Genomic DNA, 24,344 nt, shown 5'->3' with positions numbered 1-24,344 from the left:
GCTCAGTTGCTCCAATCTCCAAAACTCCTGTAAGTATTCCTTGCTCTAGGCAAGAGAACAACCAAAGCAACTTTTAGGGCAGTGTGACTTGCCACCTAACAATAGAACAATTAGACTTAATTGATATCTTCAGGACATTACATCCACCAAAAAAGCAAAATACACATTCAAGTGCACATGGAACATTCTCTATGATTGACCATGTACTAGGGCACAAAACAAGCCTCAACAAATTTAAGAGTACAGAAATTATTTCAAGCATGTTTTCTGACCACAATGGCATGAAACTAGAAATCAACCACAGAAAAAAAAGTTACAGGGAGACTAAATAAGCACCTTGCTACTGACAAACCAATGGGTCAACAATGAAATCAAAGAAGAAATAAAAAATACCTCATGGCAAATGACAATGAGAAAACCACCATACAAAATCTATGGGATGCACCAAAGGCAGTTCTTACAGGGAAGTTCATAGCAACCCAGGCCTTTCTAAGAAACAAAAAAATCTCAAACAACCTAACCCACCACCTAAAACAGAAGAAGAATCAAAACCTAAAGTCAGCAGAAGGAAGGAGATAATAAAGATCAGGGAGGAAATAAATAGAGATTAAAAGAAAAAAAATAAAACCAAGAGCAGGTTCTTGGAAAGGGTAAACAAAATTGACAAACCTCTGGCCAGGCTCACCAAGAAGAAAAGAGAAACAATAAGAAATGAAAGAGGAGAAAATCACAACTGATACCACAGAAATACAAAAAACCATAATACTATGAACAATTATATGCCAACAAATTTGACAACCTAGAGAAATGGACAACTTTCTAGAAACACAGCCCACCAAAACTGAATCAAGAAGGAATAGAGGACAAAACCATACTTCAAAAAGATATATGCACCCCAATGTTCACTGCAGCAGTATTTACAATGGCCAGGGCATGGAAGCAACCTAAATGTCCACTGACTGACAGAGGAATGGATAAAGAAGATGTGGTGCATATATACAATGGAATACTACTAAGCCATAAAAAAGAATGAAATAATGATATTTGCAGCAACATGGATGGACCTAGAGATTGTCATACTGAGGGAAGCAAGTTAGAGAAAAATATATCACTTATATGGGGAATCTAAAAAAAATGGTACAAATGAACTTATCTACAAAACAGAAAGAGTCACGGATATAGAAAACAAACTTATGGTTACTAGAAGGGGATGGGGGGGAGGATAAATTGGGAGGTTGGGATTGACATATACACATTACTATATATAAAATAGATAACTAATAAGGATCTACTGTATAGCACAGGAAACTCTACCTAATACTCTGTAATGACCTATATGGGAAAAGAATCTAAAATAGAGTGGATATATGTATATGTATAACTGATTCACTTTGCTGTACAGCAGAAACACACACTGTAAATGAACTATAGTAAAAAAGAAATAGATAACTTGAACAGACCAATCACTAGAAACGAAGTAGAATCTGTAATTTAAAAACAACCTCCCTACAAACAAAAGTCCAGGAGCAGATGGCTTCACTGGGAAATTCTACCAAACATACAAAGAAGAACCTACACTGATCCTTCTCAAACACTTCCAAAAAGACTGAAGAGGAAGGAACACTCTTAAAGACTTTCTATGAAGCCACCATCACCCTGATACCAAAACCAAAGAAACTACCAAAAAATAAAATTACAGGCCAGTATCTTTGATTATGACATAAAAATCCTCAACAGAATATTAGCAAACCAAATCCAACAACACATAAAAAGGTCACACACCACAACTAAGTTGGATTCATCACAGGGTCACAAGGATGGTTCAACATATGCAAATTAATCAATGTGATACACCACATCAACAAAAGAAAGGTCAAAAACCACATGATCATTCAATAGGTTCAGAAAAAGCACTTGATAAAATTCAACATCCATTCATGATTAAAAAAAAAAAAAAAAAAGGCCACGAAGAACCTAGTGGCAAGACGGGAATAAAGACACAGACGTACTAGACTTGAGGATATGGGGAGGGGGTGGGGTGAGATGTGACAGGGTTAGAGAGTGTCATGGACATATATACACTACCAAATGTAAAACTGATAACTAGTGGGAAGCAGCCGCATAGCACAGGGAGATCAGCTCGGTGCTTTGTGACCACCTAGAGGGGTGGGATGGGGAGGGTGGGAGGGAGATGCAAGAGGGAAGAGAAATGGGAACATATTGTATATGTATAACTGATTCACTTTGTTATAAAGCAGAAGCTAACACACCATTGTAAGGCAATTATACTTCAATAAAGATGTTTAAAAAAAAAAAACCCTTACAAAACTGGGCATAGAGGGAACATATCTCAACATAATAAAAGCTATTTATGACAAACCCACAGCCAATATAATACTCAACCGTGAAAAGCTGAAAGGTTTCCGACTGAAATCTGGAACAAGACGAGGATGCCCACTCACCAATTTTCTTCAGCATAGTATTGAAATCCTAGCCACATCAATCAGACAAGAAATAAAAGGTATCCAAATTGGTAGGGAAGAGGTAAAATTGTTTTACATGCAGATGACGTGATACTATATTTATTGGGTTGGCCAAAACGTTTGTTCAGGTTTTCTGTAAGATCTTACAGAAAAGCCCAAACGAACTTTCTGGCCAACCCAATAGAAAACCCTAAAGACTCCACACAAAAACTACTAGAACTGATAAACGAATTCAGTAAAGTAGGCGGATACAAGATTAACATATAGAAACCAGTTGTATTTCTTTATACTAACAATGAAATATCAGAAAAGGAATGTAAACAAACTATCCCTTTTAAAATCACATCCAAAAAAAAAAAAAAAAAACCACCTAGGAATAAACTTCACCAAGGAAGTGAAAGACATATGCTGAGAACTACAAAACATTAATAAAGGAAATTAAAGATGATTCAAAGAAATGGAAAGATATCCCATGCTCTTGGACTGTAAGAATCAATATTGTTAAAATGGCAATACTACCCAGAGCAATCTACAGATTTAATGGGATCCTAGAACAAATAATCCTAAAATTTATGTGGAACCATAAAAGACCCAGAATTGCCAAAGCAATCCTGAAGAAAAAAGCTGGAGGCAAAACCCTCCCAGACTTCAGACAATACTACAAAGCTACAGTAATCAAAACAGTGTTATGTTGGCACAAAAACAGATGGATCAATGGAACAGAATAAAGAGCCCAGAAGAAAACCCACACAACCTATGGTCAATTAATCTTTGACAAAGGAGACAAAAATATAAAATGGGAAAAAGTCTCTTCAGCAAGTAGTGCTGGGAAAGTTGGACAGCTGCATATAAATCAATGAAGTTAGAACACGCCCTCACACTATGCACAAAAACTCAAAATAGCCTAAGGACTTAAACATAAGTTGTGACACCATAAAACTCCTAGAAGAGATCAGAGGCAAAACATTCTCTGACATAAATCGTACCAATGTTTTCTTAGGTCAGTCTCCCAAGCCAATAGAAATAAAAACAAAACTAAACAAACGGACCTAAATCAAACTTACCAGCTTTTGCACAGCAAAGGAAACCATAAACAAAACGAAAAGACAAGCTACAGAACAGGAGAAAATACTTGCAAACCATGTGACTGACAAGGGCTTAATTTCCAAAATATACAAACAGCTCATACAACTCAACGACAAAAAACAACCCAATCGAAAAATGGGAAGACCTAAATAGACATTTCTCCAAAGAAGACATAGAGATAGCCAATAGGCACATGAAAAGATGCTCAACATCACTAATTATTAGAGAAATGCAAGTCAAAAGCACAATGAGGTACCACCTCACACCAGTCAGAATGGCCATCATTAAAAAGTCTATAAATGGGCTTCCCTGGTGGCGCAGTGGTTGAGAATCGGCCTGCTAATGCAGGGGAAACGCGTTCGAGCCCTGGTCTGGGAAGATCCCACATGCTGCAGAGCAACTGGGCCCGTGTGCCACAACTACTGAGCCTGTACTTCTGGAGCTTGTGCTCCACAACAAGAGAGGCCACGACAGTGAGAGGCCCACGCACCGCGATGAAGAGTGGCCCCTGGACTTTCCTGGTGGCACAATGGTTAAGAATCCACCTGCCAATGCAGGGGACACGGGTTTGAGCTCTGGTCCAGGAAGATCCCACAAGCTGCGGAGCAACTAAGCCCGTGCGCCACAACTACTGAGCCTGTGCTCTAGAGCCCAAGAGCCACAACTACTCAGCCCACATGTCACAACTACTGAAGCCCATGCTCCTAGAGTCCGCACTCCAAAACGAGGGAAGCCACCACAATGAGACGCACGTGCACCACGACGAAGAGTAGCCCCTGCTCGCCACAACTAGAGAATGCCAGCGCGCAGCAATGAAGACCCAACGCAGCCAAAAATAAATAAATAAATTTATTTAAAAAATAAATCAATCAATTTATTTTTAAAAAAAGAGTCTATAAATAACAAATGCTGGATAGACTGTGGAGAAAGGGGAACCCTCTTACACTGTTGGTGGGAGTGTAAATTGGTGCAGCCACTATGGAAAACAGTATGGAGGTTCCTCAAAAAACTAAAAATAGAGTTGCTATATGATCCAGCAATCCCACTCCTGGGTATACACCCAGACAAAACTATAATTTGAAAAGATACATGCACCCCAATGTTCACAGCAGCACTATTCATAATAGCCAAGACATGGAAGCAACCTAAACATCCATTGACAGATGAATGGATAAAGAAGATGTGGTACATATGTACAATGGAATACTACTCAGCCATAAATAATAATGAAATAATGCCATTTGCAGCAACATGGATGGACCTAGAGATTATCATACTAACTGAAATAAATCAGAAAGAGAAAGTACCATATGATATCACTTATATGTGGAATCTAAAATATGACACAAATGAACCTATCACCGAAACAAAAACAGACTCACAGATAAAGAGAACAGACTTGTAGTTGCCTTTACAACTACAAGGGGGAGGGGGCGTATGGGAGAGAAGGAATGGGAGTTTGGGATTAGCAGAGGCAAACTATTATATACAGATGGATTAACAACAAGGTCATACTGTATAGCACAGGGAACTATATATTCAATATTGTGACAAACCACAATGGAAAAGAATATGAAAAAGAATAAATATATGTAGAACTCAGTCACTTCACTGTACAGAAGAAATTAACAACACTGTATATCAACTATATTCCAATAAAATTAAAAAAAAAATACGAGTATTGCCACCTAAAACAGGGCTAGGGCTGCTGAGGGGAACGTTTAAATTAAGTTGAGCCAAAGTTTGGGGATATTACTGCTTGTGCACAGTGAGCAGTGCTACTCAAAGTACAGAAGGATGCTATAATTTCTCAGGTTTTACATTGAATTTTATTTGATTTCACAATCAGATAACAGTTATTCCACAGGATAAAGAAAATAGCTGGAATACAATTGCCAAGCCTTTGTCGACTTTATAGCTGAGTTAGCTGGAAACAGGCCAGGCCTTAAGTGGTTTTTTCACACATTCTTCTTAGAGAAAAGGCTACTCTGCAACACATAACAACAACCCACACATCCAACACAGCTGCATTTGAAGCTGGGCCTGAACAAAAGTTACGTTAATGGCTGTAATCTCAATAATAAGGCAACTTCCCTCTGGTTCCACACAGTTGTCACTTTTATTTAGATAGGAATTCTAATAACTAGCAAAGTGGTTGTACCTCCTCATCTACCAGGGCAACTAAGTCTTTTTTTTCCCCCTTGATTATAAGTATTTTACTTAAAATTAAGCAGAGGTAGAAACCTTCACTACCCCTCATTGCTTTTCGGCAACTAAAAGTCGCACTTTGAAATTACTAATTTTAATCAGCTCAATGAATTGGACAACTAACAGCCCCACCCTTCACAAACCAAGAGAATACTTAGAACTTAATAAATAACAATAAGCGAACATTAAAAATTTCTCTTATACCTAGGACTTCATTCCCAACCAGGTATATTTCCATTCTCACAGTGAATGGGAATCCTTAAAGTTGCACGTAACTATTATTTTGTGTCTCTCTATAGCTAGGACTTTGTATTAAATTAAATTTCACTATTCCCTCATCAGAATCTTTCTACCTAGAGTAGAGGACATGTTTGAGGTTTATATAAATTAGCACTTCACATAATATTGGGATTTCAGATTTTAAAAAGATGCAGAGTTCATTACCAATAATGGCCAATAGCACATATCAGACCACCACTCCTACAGATAACAACTGAAAACTCTGAATAAAATATATTTTTAAAAAGTAAAGGTACTGGACAACAACCAGAAGTAGACAGAAGAGGGGATGCGCGCTGCACTCAAATAACAGCCTCGCGAGAGATTTCTATTTTTAATAGCTTTTCACTGAGGGGAGGTCCCAAGTGGCAACTTGGAGAGAAGCCAAATTTTACTGGTTAAGGAATCGGAGGACAGAGTTTGGGGTAACCAACAGCAACTGAAATATGAGGGGAGGAACCCCAGAAAAGAGGTATAAATTCTGCATATCCCTTGTCCAATCTCTGGGTGACCTGTGAACTTTACGTGCATGGCACAAACTTCAGGTAGCCCAGGTAAAGCTAAAACGACTGTGTAGAGATTTCAGCTGTCCACCCGCCCTCCCCCTACACACACACACACACACACACACACACACACACACACACGCACGCACAAAGACAACAAGAGTTTGGAGTTTAACCAAGTTAACTGCCCACTAAAAAATTCAATATTTTTCAGAGGTATGTAACAGAATCCAGTCTTTACAATGTATCCATTTATAATGACCATAATACAAATCAAGAGCACTGGACATGTGAAGTAAAAGGAAAATGTGACCTACATATAAATCAATAAAAACCTGAAGCCTACTAAACATTTTCCTTTTATCTATGGATCAACTGATGATTTCTTATTCCATACAGCTTTCTGCTCATAAATTACATTCTCCAAACTTTCCTTAAGATGATATATAACCTTTATATTGCAATCAAGTGAATATCTGGTTTGCATATTTCAGTTCCTTAAGATAATTTACTTTCTTTAGAAATTTATGCTATATCAAATATGATGAATGAATCTGAAATGATTCTTAAATTTAGTTATAATAAAGTCTACTTAGTATTCAACACTTTGTTATTTAAGTGTTTTAAGAAACAGCCATTTTAAATATTTATCAATAAATATAATTTTATAGCACTCTTCAAAGAAATAGTCGATTTTACCCAGCCAGGATACACTGGCAATCCACTTAAGACAACAGATTAAAGATTCCCTTATGTTGTTTCTCCAAAAATAAATGTTAAACATTTAGTAGGTATCACTGAAACAGATGAAAGGATAATGACCTTTTAAATACCTTAATATTGTCCTACAGTGTGGGAAAAAAAGATCTATCCAGGCCTATAAAAGCAATAATAAAGAGTAATAAACAAGAATGTATGGTAGAGGTAGTCATAAAAAATCTAGGACCATCTTGACATCCACTCAGAATAACCAGTAAATGAATATTTAAGACATGTTTATTTCCATATCTTATTTTCCCACTGTAATACATTGCTTCTCCACTTAATATATGAATTTCGTATATATACTGCCTTACTTTGGTCAACTATGTAACTATACTTCAGACTGCAGACCTCACTAGAACCTTAAAAATCTAAACACAAATTCTACCTCTAACTGCCAAGACTTTGGGGATTAAAATAACTGATAGACCATCATTTTTTATTTACATCAGTTCAGTTTATACATGTTTAACTTATTCTAATGACTGTTTCCAATGTGAAAACCAAGTTTAAAATAACTTGATCACCTTGTTTCAAACACAGCTGTTCACATACCATAGTCCAGCTCCATCCATGTAAGTAAATCCTGTATCAGAGATAAAAGCTACTTAGCATAAATTCAGTGAAGTTGAGCCTTTCGTAAACAGCATGAAAATATGGGTTGAAGAAAATTTTCCAGGATGCTACTATAAGTAGCTTTTTTTCTGCAGTATTAATGCAGTGAAATAAAATATTAAATTTATTTAAAATATAGATGAGATTATTCCATTCTGTCCAAACCTATTAAATACCTTCCAAAAGTTTCGTAATTCAGTCCTAGAAATTCTTGGAGCTGTGAGCATTTCCTGTTCAGAAATGTTACCTCTATAAAAGCTCCCAGGAAATTTCAGAAAAATATAATCTTCTAATTTAAAAGTTGATCGATTTGCCAAATGATGCAGCCAGGTTTGCTTCTCTAAAAGCTTCTGATAAGGTCTGCAAAGGGAAGAAATTTAGAATTAAAAACCAAGCATTTGTGAATCAGAAGAAACTTGAGATAGCCGTTAATTGCGTATGTTGTTACCGGATGTGCATGACAGACTCTAGCTATATCTTCACAGGATGCTCCATATTCCAGGGCAAGAGCAGCTTCATTTATCATTTCACCAGCACCCTTTAAAATAATAAAGCAAGAAGTAATTTTGTTTCTATGGCAAAAACAACTACCTTCTAATACGAGAGATTAGAACAGTTAATTGCCTCCAGTCAGAAAAACCTTAACAGAAAAAAGCAGTTCAGAAGTTAAGAGCCTGGGCTCTGAAGCGAGATGGCCTGGATTCAACTCCTACCACGTACTGCCCTAACCAATCATTGACTCTGTGCTTCGGCCCATTTATTCACCTCAAAAATGGGAACACCACCACCTACCTCACAGGGTCATGAAACTAAAGTTAATGCATGCATCTAGGAAAAGCTGTTACAGAGTAAGCACTCAAATGTTCTAGTATCATTACTGATGCACCAGATACCCAGGGGAGGGCATACCTCATGTGCAGTGGCAGGAAAGGCTTCTCTTAGAAGGTAACATCTGAGCTAAGACCTGAATAATAAGCCCGTCATGCAAAGATGTGAAGGCAGAGGATTCTAGAACAAAGGCTTTAAAATGGGAACAAGCTCGGCCTATTAAGAAACTGAGAGAAGGCCCATGAGACAGGGAATTAATGAGCAAAGGGGATGAGTGGAAAGAGATGAGGTCAGAAAAGTAACCAGGGCCAAATTCAGTGGGGCCTTTTATATAAGTCTGTAGCAGAAAGGACCACTAGAGTTTTAAGCAGGCAAATGGCCTGGTGTATGTTTTAAAGGGATAATCTTAGTTGCAGCATGGAATGCAGATGATATGATGGGCAAGAATGTCAGTGCTAGAAACGATACATGAAGAAGCCATATTCAAACTTTTGCTAGTAAATAATTAACCGCAGAATGTAAACACCAGGTAGTTTTAAATTAATCTACTAAATAACAATGCTTTCCAGAAATCCTAGTGGGATTTCTGGTTTAAAGTACTCACTGGTCCTAGAATATGTGCTCCCAATACTCTGTCTGTTGATTTCTGCCCAAGTATCTTCACCATGCCATCTGTGTCAGCATTTGTCTTAGCTCTGCTGTTAGCAGCAAATGGGAATTTCCCAACTTTGTACTCAATACCCTGTGAGAAGCAGAAAATGAGAACGTACATAAACTATCAAAAAATTCATTCCCATCTGGTGAAAGCGTCTACCATTTGTTCAGAAAATAAATCCCAAGAAGGCAATTCTTCACAAAGCATATAGAAGGAAAGACCAAAAGGCTTGTTACTGAAATATATTTTGGGTACAAACACAAGCAAATGCAAATGTCAGCCCACGTGGATATATTTCAAAGCCAAATATAAGAGCTCTGGAATTACTAGTTTTTGAATACAGGCAACCAAATGATCTCCTTTAAGATACAAAGTAAAAAATTATACAAACTTACCTGTAATGTTCTACATAGTTATTAAAATGCATTAATGCAATAATGAAAGGATTCTCAACCACTGGTGTTAACTCAAATCACACATTAGAGGAAAACTACTCTCATTCAGAATTACCTCTTCTTTCAACTGCTCTTCTGATCTGCCAACCCAAGCAACTTCAGGGTGTGTGTAAATCACCGACGGTACACAATTGTAGTCAATGTGCACAGCGCCACCAGCCATCCCTTCAACACAGATAATGCCTTCATCCTCTGCTTTGTGAGCCAGCATTGGACCAGCAACCACATCGCCGATTGCATAGATACTGCCACGGAGATCAAAAGAAACAGTCAACTTCTGAAATCACAGACACTCATCTACAGTTATACCAGGGTAACAAAATACACGTTTCTAGTTATAAAGTCACCAAAAAATAAATCAAATACAGCTCTTCAAATATCGGTGAGTTCAGGTTCTAATCTTTGGGTAGTGAAAAAATTCAATTAATTACTTTTGCTTTTACATGTTATAAGTTTACTGTTCTTCCCCAAAGCCAATGTACTTTTTAAGCATGACAAAAGCCTTATTTTCAAAATAGTGTTTGCTTAAAATTATTGAAAATGCAGGTAAGTATCCAACTTACTTTGGAATTTTAGTTTGGAATCTGGTATTTACTGGAATTCTACCTCTAGGGTCCAGCTCAATTCCAAGCTCCTCTAGTCCCAAATTCTTAGTAAAGGGTCGTCGGCCAATGCAAACCAGGAGTACATCACAAGTGATAACTTCAGCTTTACCACCAGAAGCAGCTTCAATACTAGATAATGAACAGTGTATAACTGTTAAACACACATCTATATGAACAGCTGACAGACCTGGAAATTTAAGACTAGACATTTCTCAAGTATCGATGACACTTCTAACAGTGTAAGTTTATTTTATTATAAATATAAACGTAAGGGTCAGGCAAAGAAAAATGTACATATCCTCTAGAGGTCTATCATTAGAACCTCACAACAACAGGCTGTATAACACAGTTTAAGAACATTAAGTCTTAGAGACCGACAGATCCAAGTTCAAGTAGTGCTTCTGCCCCCACCAGCTATGTGACCTTAGGCAAGTTATTTCAGTGTTAAACAAACAGAATGCCAAGCACAGTAAGCAACTGAATCAATAATATTACTGATTTCCCCATGTATCTGTCTAAAAATACTGAATTAATTTTACTGAATGTTGAGAGTTTAAATTTTTCTGAATGTATACTATGAAAAAGTACATTACAAATGAGAACACTGGCTTAATTTTTCTATCATCAATGCAATCGTGAATTTCAATGGACTGACTTGATAAGCAATACTGAGTTATACTACACAGTAAAATGGTATTAAGTTATAAAAGAATCTGATTCTAAAAACTGAATGTTTTTCTTAAAGAAACGCACAGAAGGGTATCATAACAAAAACAAACGTAGCATACTTACGAAACATCAATTTTTCCATCTGACTTCTTAGTAGCACCAGTAACTTTAGTATTCAATTTAAATTTAAATCCTTGTTTTTGAAGGATGCGTTGAAAGTTTTTAGATATCTCCATATCAATTCCAATTCCACCAACATGACCCAAAAACTCAACTGCTGTCACGTCTGCACCAAGTCTTTGCCAAACTGAGCCCTGCAAATAATAAAAAAACAATAATCATAAAAATAAAGGCTTCTATAGCAAATGTTTAAAAAAATCATCTTAAACAGTTTATTGTAAGGTATTTTCTTGTGTTAATATGTTCCTATTAGAAACTCTGAGGTTTAAAATTAACACTGTGACAAACATATATAACTTAATATTCACTAACTCAACATGTACTGAGCACGTACTATATGCTAGGCACCATTTTAGGTGATAGACATACGTCAGTAAACAAAACGCTGCCCTCAGGGACCTTAAATTCTGACAGGGAAGACAAGTAAGTAAAATTCATGCAGCGGATAGTAAAAGAGCTATGAGAAAAATAAAGCAGGAAGTAGAACCAGGACTACTGAAAGGAGAGGGACTGTAATTTTAAACAGTGTGGCCAGGGGAAGGCCTCACTGCAAGTGCCATTTGCACAAAGACTTGGAGAAGGAATGAAATACACTGGTAATTGGTCCAGAAAGAGGAACAACAGTGGGAAAGAAGGTCTTGAGGGGGAAGAAGTAACCTCTTATTGCTAATTACTGATGCTTGCAAAATATTAAGCTGATTTCATATTTTATTTTCTCAACAGAGAAATGTTTACATTTTCATTCAAATTATAATTTAAAGTAAATGCTGGCTTTTTATTTTAACAACATTTTATCAGTTATAATTTGTGAATACTTATATGTGAAACTAGCAATATGAAGATAATTTTACAGCATTAAATAAACTATGAAAAGCTATGAATATATCCTTTGCAAGAATCTGTATTAAATTCATCTCATAATTTAAAATTCACCTTAAGAGTTTACCTTACCAACTAAATTAAGTTCATGTATTCATTTTAAAAATTTCATGAATTTTTGGGGTCAGAGCTGAGTTAACTAGAGGCAATACAATGACACTAACAATCCAATAACAAGCATACATGAAAAGGTAACTCAAAATCATGGACCTAAATGTAAAACCCAAGGCTATAAAACTTCTAGAAGAAAATATAGGAGAGAATCTTTGTGACCTTGAGTAGGCAAAGATTTCTTAGCTACAATACCAAATGCACAATCCATAAAAGAAAAAGATAAATTAGACTTCATCAAAATTAAAAACTTCTCTTCAAAGGACAGTATTATGAACCCAAAAAGAGAAACCACAGGCTGTGAAGAAATGTTTGCAAACCATCTACTGGGGGCTTCCCTGGTGGCACAGTGGTTAAGAATCCACCTGCCAAGGCAGGGGACACGGGTTCGAGCCCTGGTCCAGGAAGATCCCACATGTGGCAGAGCAACTAAGCCCGTGTGCCACAACTGCTGAGCCTGCGCCCTAGAGCCCGTGAGCCACAGCTACTGAGCCCGTGTGCCACAACTACTGAAGCCCACACGCCTAGAGCCCGTGCTCCGCAACAAGAGAAGCCACGGCAATGAGAAGCCCACACACCGCAATGAAGGGCAGCTCCCGCTCACCACAACTAGAGAAAGCTCACATGCAGCAAAGACCCAACGCAGCCAAAAATAAAATTAAAAAAAAACATATAAAGGATTTAAATAAAGAATCTAAATCCAGATTACATAAAGAACTCTCAAAACTCAATAACAAAAAAAAAGAACCTGGAAGGAAATCCAAAAAAGAGGGTCTATATGTATACATATAGCTGATTCACTTTGCTGTACAGTTCCTTTTTTTTTTTTAACGAGTAAAACTGGTTTATTCGGGAATATCAAAGAATTGCAATTTGGGGCATACAATCCATGGTGAACCACAGGCAAGTCCGGAGAACAAAGAAGATGAACGTTTCTCTTATAGAGGAGAAGGTGGAGTTGGGAAGGCTGTTACAAATAAAAAGTCCATTGGAGCCCTGCAAATTGGAAGTTGTAGTGGTTTTTTATTAGCTGAATAATGACAGTCTCCCATTGGCAAGGTTATTTATTGCAAGGAGAATCTTCCTTCCTTCTGCTGGGGTAGTACAGTAGTAACCTTCTTCCTGTTGGAGATGCGAGGTATGTCTCCTCCTGTTGGGTCTGCAACTGACTACTAGTGGTAGGGTGAGAGAGCGCCTCCTTCTGGCCTCCAAACTCCTTTTTTTTAAAAAATTTAATTTAATTTATTTATTTTATACAGCAGTTTCTTATCTACTTTATACATATTAGTGTATATATGTCAATCCCAATCTCCCAATTGCTGTACAGTTCCTTGAAAGGTTAAAAAAGGAATTACTCCTAAGTATATACTCAAAATAAATGAAAACAGATGTCTACACAAAAACTTGTACACAAATGTTCATAGCAGCATTATTCATACTAGCCCCAAAGTGGGAACAACCCAATTGTTCATCAACTGATGAGTTAATTTAGAAAATGTGCTATATCCATAGAATGGAATATTATTTGGCCATAAAGAGAAATTAAGTATACCTGAACGTTGAGAACATTATGCTAAGTGAAAGAAGCCAGACACAAATTCCCACATATTGCATGAATTCCATTTATATGTAATGTTCAGGATAGGCAAATCCATAGACACAGTAAGTAGATTTCCAAGGGCTGGAAGAAGGGAGGAATATAGAATGACTACTAATAGTCACGGGGTTTCTTTCTGGGGTGATGAAAATGTTCTGGAATTAGATACTGATGACAGATGCATAACTTTGTGCATATACTAAAAATCACTGAATTGTACACTTCAAATGGGTGAACTATATATGTAAATTTTATCTCAGTAAAGATGTTTAAAAGAAAGGAATCACTCTTCTGAACCTAAATCGAAATAGTAAGAGTAGAAATGATGAGAAGCAGAATCTCGAAGTCTATAATTCAAAGTAAGGAACAATGAGCATAGCTAGACAAGTGCCCTAACTCTTTAGGAAAGCTGATTTCAAAATCCTTAGAGATAGGAAAACTCCAATAACATCTATAATTTATTTACAGCTTGTTAAATGCCAGGCACTATGTTAAGTTTCTTAAATGTATTAACTTTATAAAATCCCAACAAAATCTTATAAGGCAATTATTCTTTTCCTCATTTTTATGATGAATCAACTAGTTCGGAGAGGGTTATAAATTTAACAAGGACATAAAGTCATTAAGAGGAAGAGCTAAAATTCAAATTTATATCTGATTCCAAAACCTATGTTCTTGAAAGCACTACATTAAACTGTAATGGAAGAAGGAACAAGAACTATAAATAAAAAATAAGTCATATGACTAACTTTATGAGAAAGTAAAGAGATATGTATGACTACACAGTAAATTCTCTGATAAGCCTACATTTTTAAAATGACATGTGAAAACTAATTCAATATGGTAACAGACACCTAAAACATTGTGGCAAGATATTTGGAATGACCCAAGGCTTGTAAAAAACCTAAAGCAAAAGTGCAGAGATGGAGGAAATAGAATTACTGCTTGGGGATATTATTATACTGTTTAACAGAAGAAAGTAAATCTATTATTATTCCTTTTTTCTTGTTTTATCCATCTGTGAGAACCATTTTCAAAGTGGAGTGAACTGAAGAAATATCATTAAGCAAGAAGTGAAGCCCAAGACAACAACAACTAATGATTTTGGATGAATTAACTCGCTAATCAAACAAATTAGATCACAGAGTTTGGATAACAGAGAGTCAATCAGTGAACTCTGGGAACTTAATTAGCATAAGAGTACTGCCAAAGGTGGAAAAGAATAGATTCTAAAGAAGAATAGATTCTGGAGATTAGCTCAAGATGGTGGACTAGAAGGACATGAGCTCACCCCCTTCTTACGGAAACACCAAAATCACAACTAATTGCTGAATGACCATCGACTAAAAAATGCTGGAACCAACCAAAAAGGATACCCTACATCCAAAGACAAAGAAGCCACAACAGGACAGCAGGAGGGGCACAATCTAGCTAAAATCAAATCCCATACCCGCCGGTGGGCGACCCACAACTGGAAAACAATTATACCACAGAAGTTCTCCCACAGGAGTGAAAGTTCTGAGCCCCACAACAGGCTTCCCAGCCTGGGAGTCCGGGAGCAGGAGGAGGAGTCCCCTGAGAATCCGGCTTTGAGGGGCAGCGGGGTTTGATCGCAGGACTTCCACAGAACTGGGGGAAAGAGAAACTCCACTCCTGGAGGGCACACACAAAATTTCATGCACACCAGGACCGAGGGGAAAAAAGCAGTGACCCCATAAGAGACTGGGCCAGACCTACCTGCTAGTATTGGAGGGTCGCCTGCAGAGGCAGGGGGCAGCTGTGGCTCACTCTAGGGGCAAAGACACTGGCAGCAACAGCTCTGGGGAGTACCCATCAGCACGAGCCCTCCCGGAGGCAGCCATCAGCCCCACCAAACACCCTGTAGGCTCCAGTGCTGGGTCACCTCAGGCCAAATAACCAACAGGACGGGAACACATCCCCACCCATCAGGAAGCCTGCCAGCCTCTTAGACAGCCTCATCCACCAGAGGGCAGACAGCAGAAGCAAGAACCACAATACTGTAGTCCACGGAATAGAAACTGCAATCACAGAAAGTCAGTCAAAAGGAGATGGCAGAGGAATTTGTCCCAGATGAAGGAAAAAGATGAAATCCCAGAAGAACAATGAAGAGAAGTGGAGATAGCCAACCTACCAGAAAAATAATTCAGAATAATGATAGTGAAGATGACCTAAGATCTCAGAAAAGAATGGAGGCAAGGATCGAGAAGATGCAAGAAATGTTTAACAAAGACCTAGAAAACTAAAGAACAAACAGAGATGAACAATAACTGAAATGAAAACTACACTAAAAGGAATCAATAGCAGAATAAGTGAGGCAGAAGAACGGATAAGTGACGTGGAAGACAGGATGGTGGAAATCACAGTGTGAACAGAATAAATAAAAAAGAATGAAAAGAAATGAAAACAGTCTAAGAGACCTCTGGGACATCATTAAACGCACCAACACTCGCATTATAGGGGTCCCAAAAGGAGAAGAGAGACAGAAAGGACCTGAGAAAATATTTGAAGAGATAATAGCTGAAAACTTCCCTAACATGGGAAAGGAAACAGTCACCCAAGTCCAGGAAGCGCAGGGAGTCCCAGGCAGGATAAACTGAAGGAGGAACACGCCAAGACACACAGTAATCAAACTGACAAAAATTAAACACGAAGAAAAAATATTAAAAGCAACAAAGGAAAAATGACAAATACCATACAAAGGAACTCCCATAAGGTTATCAGCTGATTTCTCAGCAGAAACTCTGCAGGCCAGAAGAAAGTCACACGATATATTTAAAGTGATGAAAGGGAAGAACCTACAACCAAGAATACTCTACCCAGCAAGGCTCTCATTGAGATTTGATGGAGAAATCAAAGCTTTACAGACAAACAAAAGCTAGGAGAATTCAGCAAAACCAGACCAGCTTTCCAACAAATGCTAAAGGAACTTCTCTAGGCAAGAAAGAGACCAGTAATTTAAAACAACCTTATGCATATACAGACCGCTATATCAAAACCTTATGGGCACAGCAAACCCAAAACCTACAATACGTACAAACACAAAAGAGAAAAAGCAACTCAAACAAAACACTAAAGATGGTCATCAAACCACAAGAGAAGGAAACAAAAGAGGAAGGGAAGAAAAAACACCTAGAAAAACAAAGACAAAACAATTAAGAAAATGGCAATAGGAACATACATACCGATAATTACCTTAAATGTAAATGGATTAAATGCTCCAACCAAAAGACACAGGCTTGCTGAATGAATACAAAAACAAGACCCGTATATATGCTGTCTATAAGAGACCCACTTCAGACCTAGGGACACATACAGACTGAAAGTGAGGGGATGGAAAAAGGTATTCCACACAAATGGAAATCAAAAGAAAGCTGGAGTAGCAATACTTGTATCAGACAAAATAGACCTTAAAAATAAAGACTGTTATAAGAGACAAAGGACACTACATAATGATCAAGAGATCAATCCAAGAAGAAAATATAACAATTGTAAATATACATGCACCTAACATAGGTGCACCTCAATACATAAAGCAAATACTAACAGCCATAAAGGGAGAAATCGACACTAACACAATAATAGTGGGGGACTTTAACATCCCACTTTCATAATGGACAGATCATCCAGACAGAAAATCAGCAAGGAAGCACAGGCCTTAAATGACACATTAGACCAGATGGACTTAATTGATACTTAGAGAGCATTCCATCCAAAAGCAGCAGAACAGGGGACTTCCCTGGTGGTGCAGTGGTTGAGAATCGCCTGCCAATGCAGGGAACACAGGCTCAAGCCCTGGTCCGGGAAGATCCCACATGCCGTCGAGCAACTTAGCCTGCGAGCCACAACTACAGAGCCCGTGCACCTAGAGCCCATGCTCCAAAATAAAGAGAAGCCACCTCAATGAGAAGCCCGCGCAACACAACGAAGAGTAGCTCCCACTCGCTGCAACTAGAGAAAGCCCGCGCACAGCAACAAAGATCTAACGCAGCCAAAAACAAATAAATTTTAAAAAAAGAAAAAAAAAAGCAAAAGCAGCAGAATACACATTCTTCTCAAGGGCACGTGGAATATTCTCCAAAACTGACCACGTGCTGGGTCACAAAGTGAGCCTTGGTAAATTTAAGAAAACTGAAATCATACCAAGCATCTTTTCCAACCACATCACTACAAGATTAGAAATCAACTACAAGAAAAAAGCTAAAAAACACAAACACATGGAAGCTAAACAATATGCTACTAAACAACCAATGGATGGATCCCTGGTCAGGAAACTAAGATCTCACTTGCCGCCCAGCTTGGCAAAAACAAAACAAAACAAAAATAACAAAACCTAGAAACAAATGAAAATGAAAGCACAACAATCCAAAACCTATGGGATGCAACAAAAGCAGTTCTAAGACAGAAGTTTACAGCAATACAATCTTACCTCAGGAAGTAAGAAAAATCCCAAATAAACAACCTAACCTTACACCTAAAGCAACTAGAGAAAGAACAAACAAAACCTAAAGTTAGTAGAAGGAAAGAAATAAAGATCAGAGCAGAAATGAATGAAATAGAGACAACAGCAAAGATCAATGAAATTAAAAGCTCGTTCTTTGAAAAGATAAACAAAATTGATAAACCTTTAGCCAGACTTGTCAAGAAAAAAAAGGGAGAGGACTCAAATCCATAGAATTAGAAATGAAAATGGAGAAGTTACAACTGACACCACAGAAATACAAAGGATCATAAGAGACTACTAAAAGCAACTATATGCCAGTAAAATGGACAACGTGGAAGAAATGGACAAATTCTTCAAAAGGTACAATCTCCCAAGACTGAACCAGGAAGAAATAGAAGATATGAACAGACCAATCACAAGCACCGAAATTGAAACTGTGACTTAAAAACTCCCAAAAAACAAACGTCCAGGACCAGATGGCTTCACAGGCAAATTCTATCAAACATTTAGAGAAGAGTTGACACCTACCCTTCTGAAACTGTTCCAAAAAATTGCAGAGGAAGGAAAACTCCCAAACTCATTCTATGAGGGTGATGACCCTGATATCAAAACCAGACAAAGATACCACAAAAAAAGAAAATTACAGACCAATATCACTGATGAACATAGACGCAAAAATCCTCAACAAAATACTAGCAAATCTGAATCCAACGATACATTAAAAGGATCATACACCATGATCAAGGGGGATTTATCCCAGGGATGCAAGGATTTTTCAGTATCCACAAATCAATCAGTGTGATACACCACATCAACAAACAGAGAAATAAAAACCATGTGATCATCTCAATAGATGGAGAAAAAGCTTTTGACAAAATTCAACACCCATTTATGATAAAAACTCTACAGAAAGTGGGCATAGAGGGAACATACCTCAACATAATAAAGGCCATATATGACAAACCTACAGCTAACATCATACTCAACAAAACAAGACAAGGATGTCCACTCTCGCCACTTTTATTCAACATAGTTTTGGAAGTCTTAGCTACAGCAATCAAAGAAAAAAAAAAAGAAATAAAAGGAATCCAAACTGGAAAAGAAGTTAAACTGTCACTCTCTGCAGATGACATGATACTATACATAGAAAATCCTGAAGACTGTACCAGAAAACTACTAGAGCCCATAATCACGAATTCGGTGAAGTTGCAGGTTACAAAATTAATACACAGAAATCTGTTGCATTTCTATACACTAACAACAAAAGATCAGAAAGAGAAATTAAAGAAACAATCCCATTTACCATCATATCAAAAAGAATAAAATACCTAGGAATAAACCTACCTAAAGAGATAAAAGACCTGTACTCTGAAAACTATACTAGGCTGATGAAAGAAATCGAAGACTACACAACAGATGGCGAGATATACCATGTTCTTGGATAGAATCGATACTGTCAAAATGACTATCCTACCAAAGGCAATCTACAGATTCAATGCAATCCCTAACAAAGTACCAACGGCACTTTTCACAGAAGTAGAACAAAAAATCTTAAAGTTTGTGTGGAGAAACAAAAGACCCCGAATAGCCAAAGCAATCTTGAGAAAGAAAAATGGAGCTGGAGGAATCAGGCTCCCTGACTTCAGACTATACTACAAAGCTATAGTCATCAAAACAGTATGGTACTGGCACAAAAACAGAAATATAGATTAATGGAACAGGATAGAAAGCCCAGAAATAAACCCATGCACCTGTGGTCAATTAATCTACGATAAAGGAGGCAAGACTATACGACGGAGGAAAGACAGTCTCTTCAATAAATGGTGCTGGGAAAACTGGACAACTACATGTAAAAAAAATGAAATTAAAATACTCTTTCTGACACCACACACAAAAATAAACTCAAAATGGATTAAAGACCTAAATGTAAGACTGAACACTATAAAACTTTTAGAGGAAAACATAGGCAGAACACTCCCTGACATAAATCACAGTAATATCTTTCTCAATCCGTCTCCCAGACTAATTGAAATAAAAACAAAAACAAATGGGACCTAATTAAACTCAAAAGCTTTTGCACAGCAAAGGAAACCACAAACAAAATGAAAAGACAACCCACAGAATGGGAGAAAATATTTACAAATGATGCAACCAACAAGGGATTACTCTCCAAACTTTACTAACAGCTCATAGGGCTTAATATCATAAAAGCAAAACAACCCAATCAAAAAATGGGCAGAAGACCTAAATAGACATTTCTCCAAAGAAGACATACAGATGGCCAAGAGGCACATGAAAAGATGCTCAACATCGCTAAGTATTAGAGAAATGCAAATCAAAACTACAACGCAGGGGACTTCCCTGGCAGTCTAATGCAGGGGGTACGGGTTCAATCCCTGGTAGGGGAGCTAAGATCCCACATGCCTCGCAGCCAAAAAACCAAAACATAAAACAGAAGCAATACTGTAACAAATTCAAAAAAGATTTTTAAATGGTCCACATCAAAAAAAAAAAAAATCTTAAAAAAAAAAAAACTGCAATGAGATATCACCTTAAACCAGTCAAAATGGCTATCATCAAAAAATCCACAAACAATAAATGCTGGAGAGAGCGTGTAGAGAAGGGACCCCTCCTACACTGTTGGTGGGAATGTAAATTGGTACAGCCACTGTGGAGAACAGTATGGACGCTCCTTAAAAAACTAAAAATAAAGCTACCATATGATCCTGCAATCCCACTCCTGGGCATATATCCAGAGAAAAACATGGTCCAAAAGAATACATGCACCCCAATGTTCATCGCAGCACTGTTTACAATAGCCAAGACATGGAAGCAACCTAAATGTCCACTGACAGATGAATGGATAAAGAAGATGGGGTACATATATACAAAGGAGTATTACTCAGCCAATAAAAAGAATGAAATTATGCCATTTGCAGCAACATGGATGGACCTAGAGATTGTCATACTGAATGAAGTAAGTCAGACAGAGAAAGACAAGTATCATATGATATCGCTTATATGTGAGGTTGAAAAAAGAAATATACAAATGAAGTTAGGAAGTTTGGGATTGATATGTACATACTACTATATTTAAAATGGATAACCCAATCAGGGAACTCTGATCAGTATTATGTAACAACCTAAATGGAAAAGAATTTGAAAAAGAATAAATACATATATACATATAACTGAATCACTCTGCTGTACACCTGAAACTAACACAACATTGTTAATCAACTATACTCCAATATAAAATAAAAAGTTAAAAAAGAAAAAGAAAAAAGAATAGACTCTGAAATGTGGAGCAGAGGTCAATCTCTGCTAAATACTAGAAGAGATTTTTAAACAGCTCGTTTGACAATCGTTAGACACTACCACAAGTGTTTCAAACGGGTCATGTAAACGACCCACACTTTATTTTCTAAAAGTTTTTCTGGGCTGGTTAATGTAGTATATTTTGGTATCAGCAAGGTATTCAGTTATGTTTATAACTGGTTAAAGACTGTAGTATCAGGGACTTCCATGGTGGTCCAGTGGTTAAGACTCCGCGCTTCCACTGCAGGGGGCACAGGTTCAATCCCTGGTCAGGGAACTAAGATACCGCATGCGGCGTGGTGCAGACAAAAAAACAAAACAAAAACAACAACAAAAAAAGAAAAGCAATGTAGATTTAAATATGAATAAAACTCAATCTCTGCCTTTAAGGAGCTTATGGTCCTATAAAAAAGACAGACATAAACAAATAGATTCAATATACTGTTATTAGTAGATGACACAAAGATGCAGACACATTATACTGAAGACTCGAAGAAGGAAAGACCTGAGCTTTCTTAAACAGAAGTCTCCACTAAAAAGGTAACTTCTAAGCTGACATTTGAAAGGTATTTATTATATCAACAAATGTTTATAGAGCAATAATAAAAGCCAATACATGAGTACTTATTATAGATCAGCCACTACGCTCGATCCTAAAGACACACAGTAAATCAAACAGCGAGCATCTCTACCCTCATGGAGTTTATGATTTAATGAAAGAGAGACAAGTGAACAAGTAACATCAAGAAAGCAAGATAAAAGCTAGAACAAGAAGTATAGGGTGCAATGGAACACTCAGCAAGAGTACCTAAGGACATCTAGGGTAGGCAGGGAAGGGCTCAGAAAGTGCAGAAACTCGTAGAGGGATGAAATGTTCCAAACAGAAGGAAGGCCTACCTACAGACAAAGAATGCAGCTTGTTCAGGAACTGATATTTCAATATACCTTGCACATAGTTTGAGAGGGAAAGGGGTCAGAAATGAGGCTGGAGATTTGAGCCAGCACCAACCAACATTTAAGAGTTTGTACTTATCCTAACAGCTATAATGAGTCATTGAAGGGTTTTCAGCAGGGAAGAGACATGATTACATTTGTGTTACAGAAAAATCACTTCAGCCACTCTGAGGAAAACAGATGAGAAAAAGTTAAAGAAGTAAGAGAAACCCAGGGTAAGACATGATCATTGGCATGAAGTGGGATCTAAGCAGATACATGAAAAGAGGAGGATATATTAATGAGCCACCTAACAGGTAGTATCACATTACGACCCAGGGACTGACTCAATATGGGGCACAAAAGCATGGGAGAGGTCACATACAGTTTCCAAACTTCTTTAGGCCTCTAGATAGATGGTAGTACCACTCAGATATGGGAAATGTTAGAAAAGAAACAGGCTTTGTTTTATCTGGGGAAGTGAAAGAGGGAGAGAAAGGTTAAGAGGCACTTACTGAACTGAGTGCCTGTGAGACCTACAAACAGAGATGCTGGTAAGCATTCAGATATAAAAATTCAGAGGCAAGGAGAAAGGATTAGGCTGCAAATATTTGAGTCCTTGTGTAACTGAGGTAAGAGGGAAGAGAATATTCTGTGGAAAGACAAAAAGGGTCTGGAATAGAACCCTAAGACAGAATCTAGAGTAATACTAACAATTAAAGGGAAGGCTGAGAAAGGGAAGAATGAGAAGTCAGCCCAAAGGGTAGCTGGAAAACCCATAGAGTGTGGTTTGATCAGAGAAGTTAAGGGAAAAGTTTCAAACGCAAGAAAATCAGCAATGCTGTTTGCTACCAAATAAAGCAGTGAAGAAAACAGTCCAGTGGATTGAGCAATAAATCCATTCATGCCCTGTCAAGAGCAATTTGATGGCACAAGAAGCCATGGACGAAGAAGTGAGTGGGAACTGATGAAACGGAGTGTGGGCATCTCTTTCAAGAAGTCTGGTTGTGGAGAGAAGGTGAGCGGAAAATTAGCAACTGAAGGAGGACACAGGATCAAAAAAAGGCTTATTTATGTGTACACAGCCTGTGTCTATGAGTGCAAAGGCATCTTGGCATGTGTGAATGCACACAGGTGCCCACAGAGAAGCAGGTTTAAACGTAAATAAGGAAGCAAAAATAGAGGAGAGTTTGAAGACTAAAAAAAAAATACAAAAATTAAAATCACAAAACAAAGTCCCCAAGAAGGCAGGAGATGATGCACGACCAAGCACAGGTAAAGGGTTCAGTCTTAGGGAAAAAAGCACTTCCAGAGTTACAACAGAGATCAAGAGAACAAGTGTAACAATGGGTTAAACATATTTTGAAATCTGGGGCATCAGGCTGAGGGAGTTCTCCCCTGATGGTTTCTCTTATGCGGAATTTAGGAGACAAGGTCATCTGCAAGCAGGGGAAGACACTGTGCTGGCAGAGGTTTGAGATGAGTGGGAAATGAAACAACCATTGCAGGCACCAGGAGAGTGTACCAGCTAAGGAAATAATGGAGTTGTCAGCAAGGCTGAGGATCCTGTTGAGACCTGTGACCAAAAATTTACACAGGTACTAATCTGCAGGGTGCGTGTCGTTCTCCTGGTGTAGTCAATATCCTGGGTATAGCCTAAAAAGACAGACAGCTGAATTCAACCAGGACTAGTTTTGCCAAGCAGATATGACA

The 24,344-nt window shown here is 37.7% G+C and overlaps 1 protein-coding gene across 2 annotated transcripts in view; it reads right to left on the bottom strand.

Annotated features, from left to right (window-relative positions):
- Positions 1-24,344, bottom strand: part of DLD (dihydrolipoamide dehydrogenase) — a 52,096-nt gene that overhangs the window by 13,189 nt on the left and 14,563 nt on the right. Inside the window, exons 9-14 of one of the 2 annotated variants that reach the window (XM_007187772.2) lie at positions 11,275-11,465; positions 10,441-10,611; positions 9,933-10,122; positions 9,372-9,509; positions 8,388-8,477; positions 8,187-8,299 (exon numbers count right to left, since the gene is read on the bottom strand). In XM_007187772.2, the coding sequence (XP_007187834.2) occupies positions 8,234-8,299; positions 8,388-8,477; positions 9,372-9,509; positions 9,933-10,122; positions 10,441-10,611; positions 11,275-11,465 (846 nt within the window). In that variant the 3' untranslated portion in view covers positions 8,187-8,233. Of the gene's footprint in view, positions 1-7,540; positions 8,300-8,387; positions 8,478-9,371; positions 9,510-9,932; positions 10,123-10,440; positions 10,612-11,274; positions 11,466-24,344 lie in introns of those variants that run through there. The other variant, XM_007187771.2, reaches the window with a different exon arrangement.

This window comes from Balaenoptera acutorostrata, chromosome 7, assembly GCF_949987535.1.
Source record: "Balaenoptera acutorostrata chromosome 7, mBalAcu1.1, whole genome shotgun sequence".
Lineage (NCBI taxonomy): Eukaryota > Metazoa > Chordata > Mammalia > Artiodactyla > Balaenopteridae > Balaenoptera > Balaenoptera acutorostrata.
The sequence above is the reverse complement of the archived record's forward strand: the minus strand, read 5'-3'. Positions and strand labels throughout refer to the sequence as shown.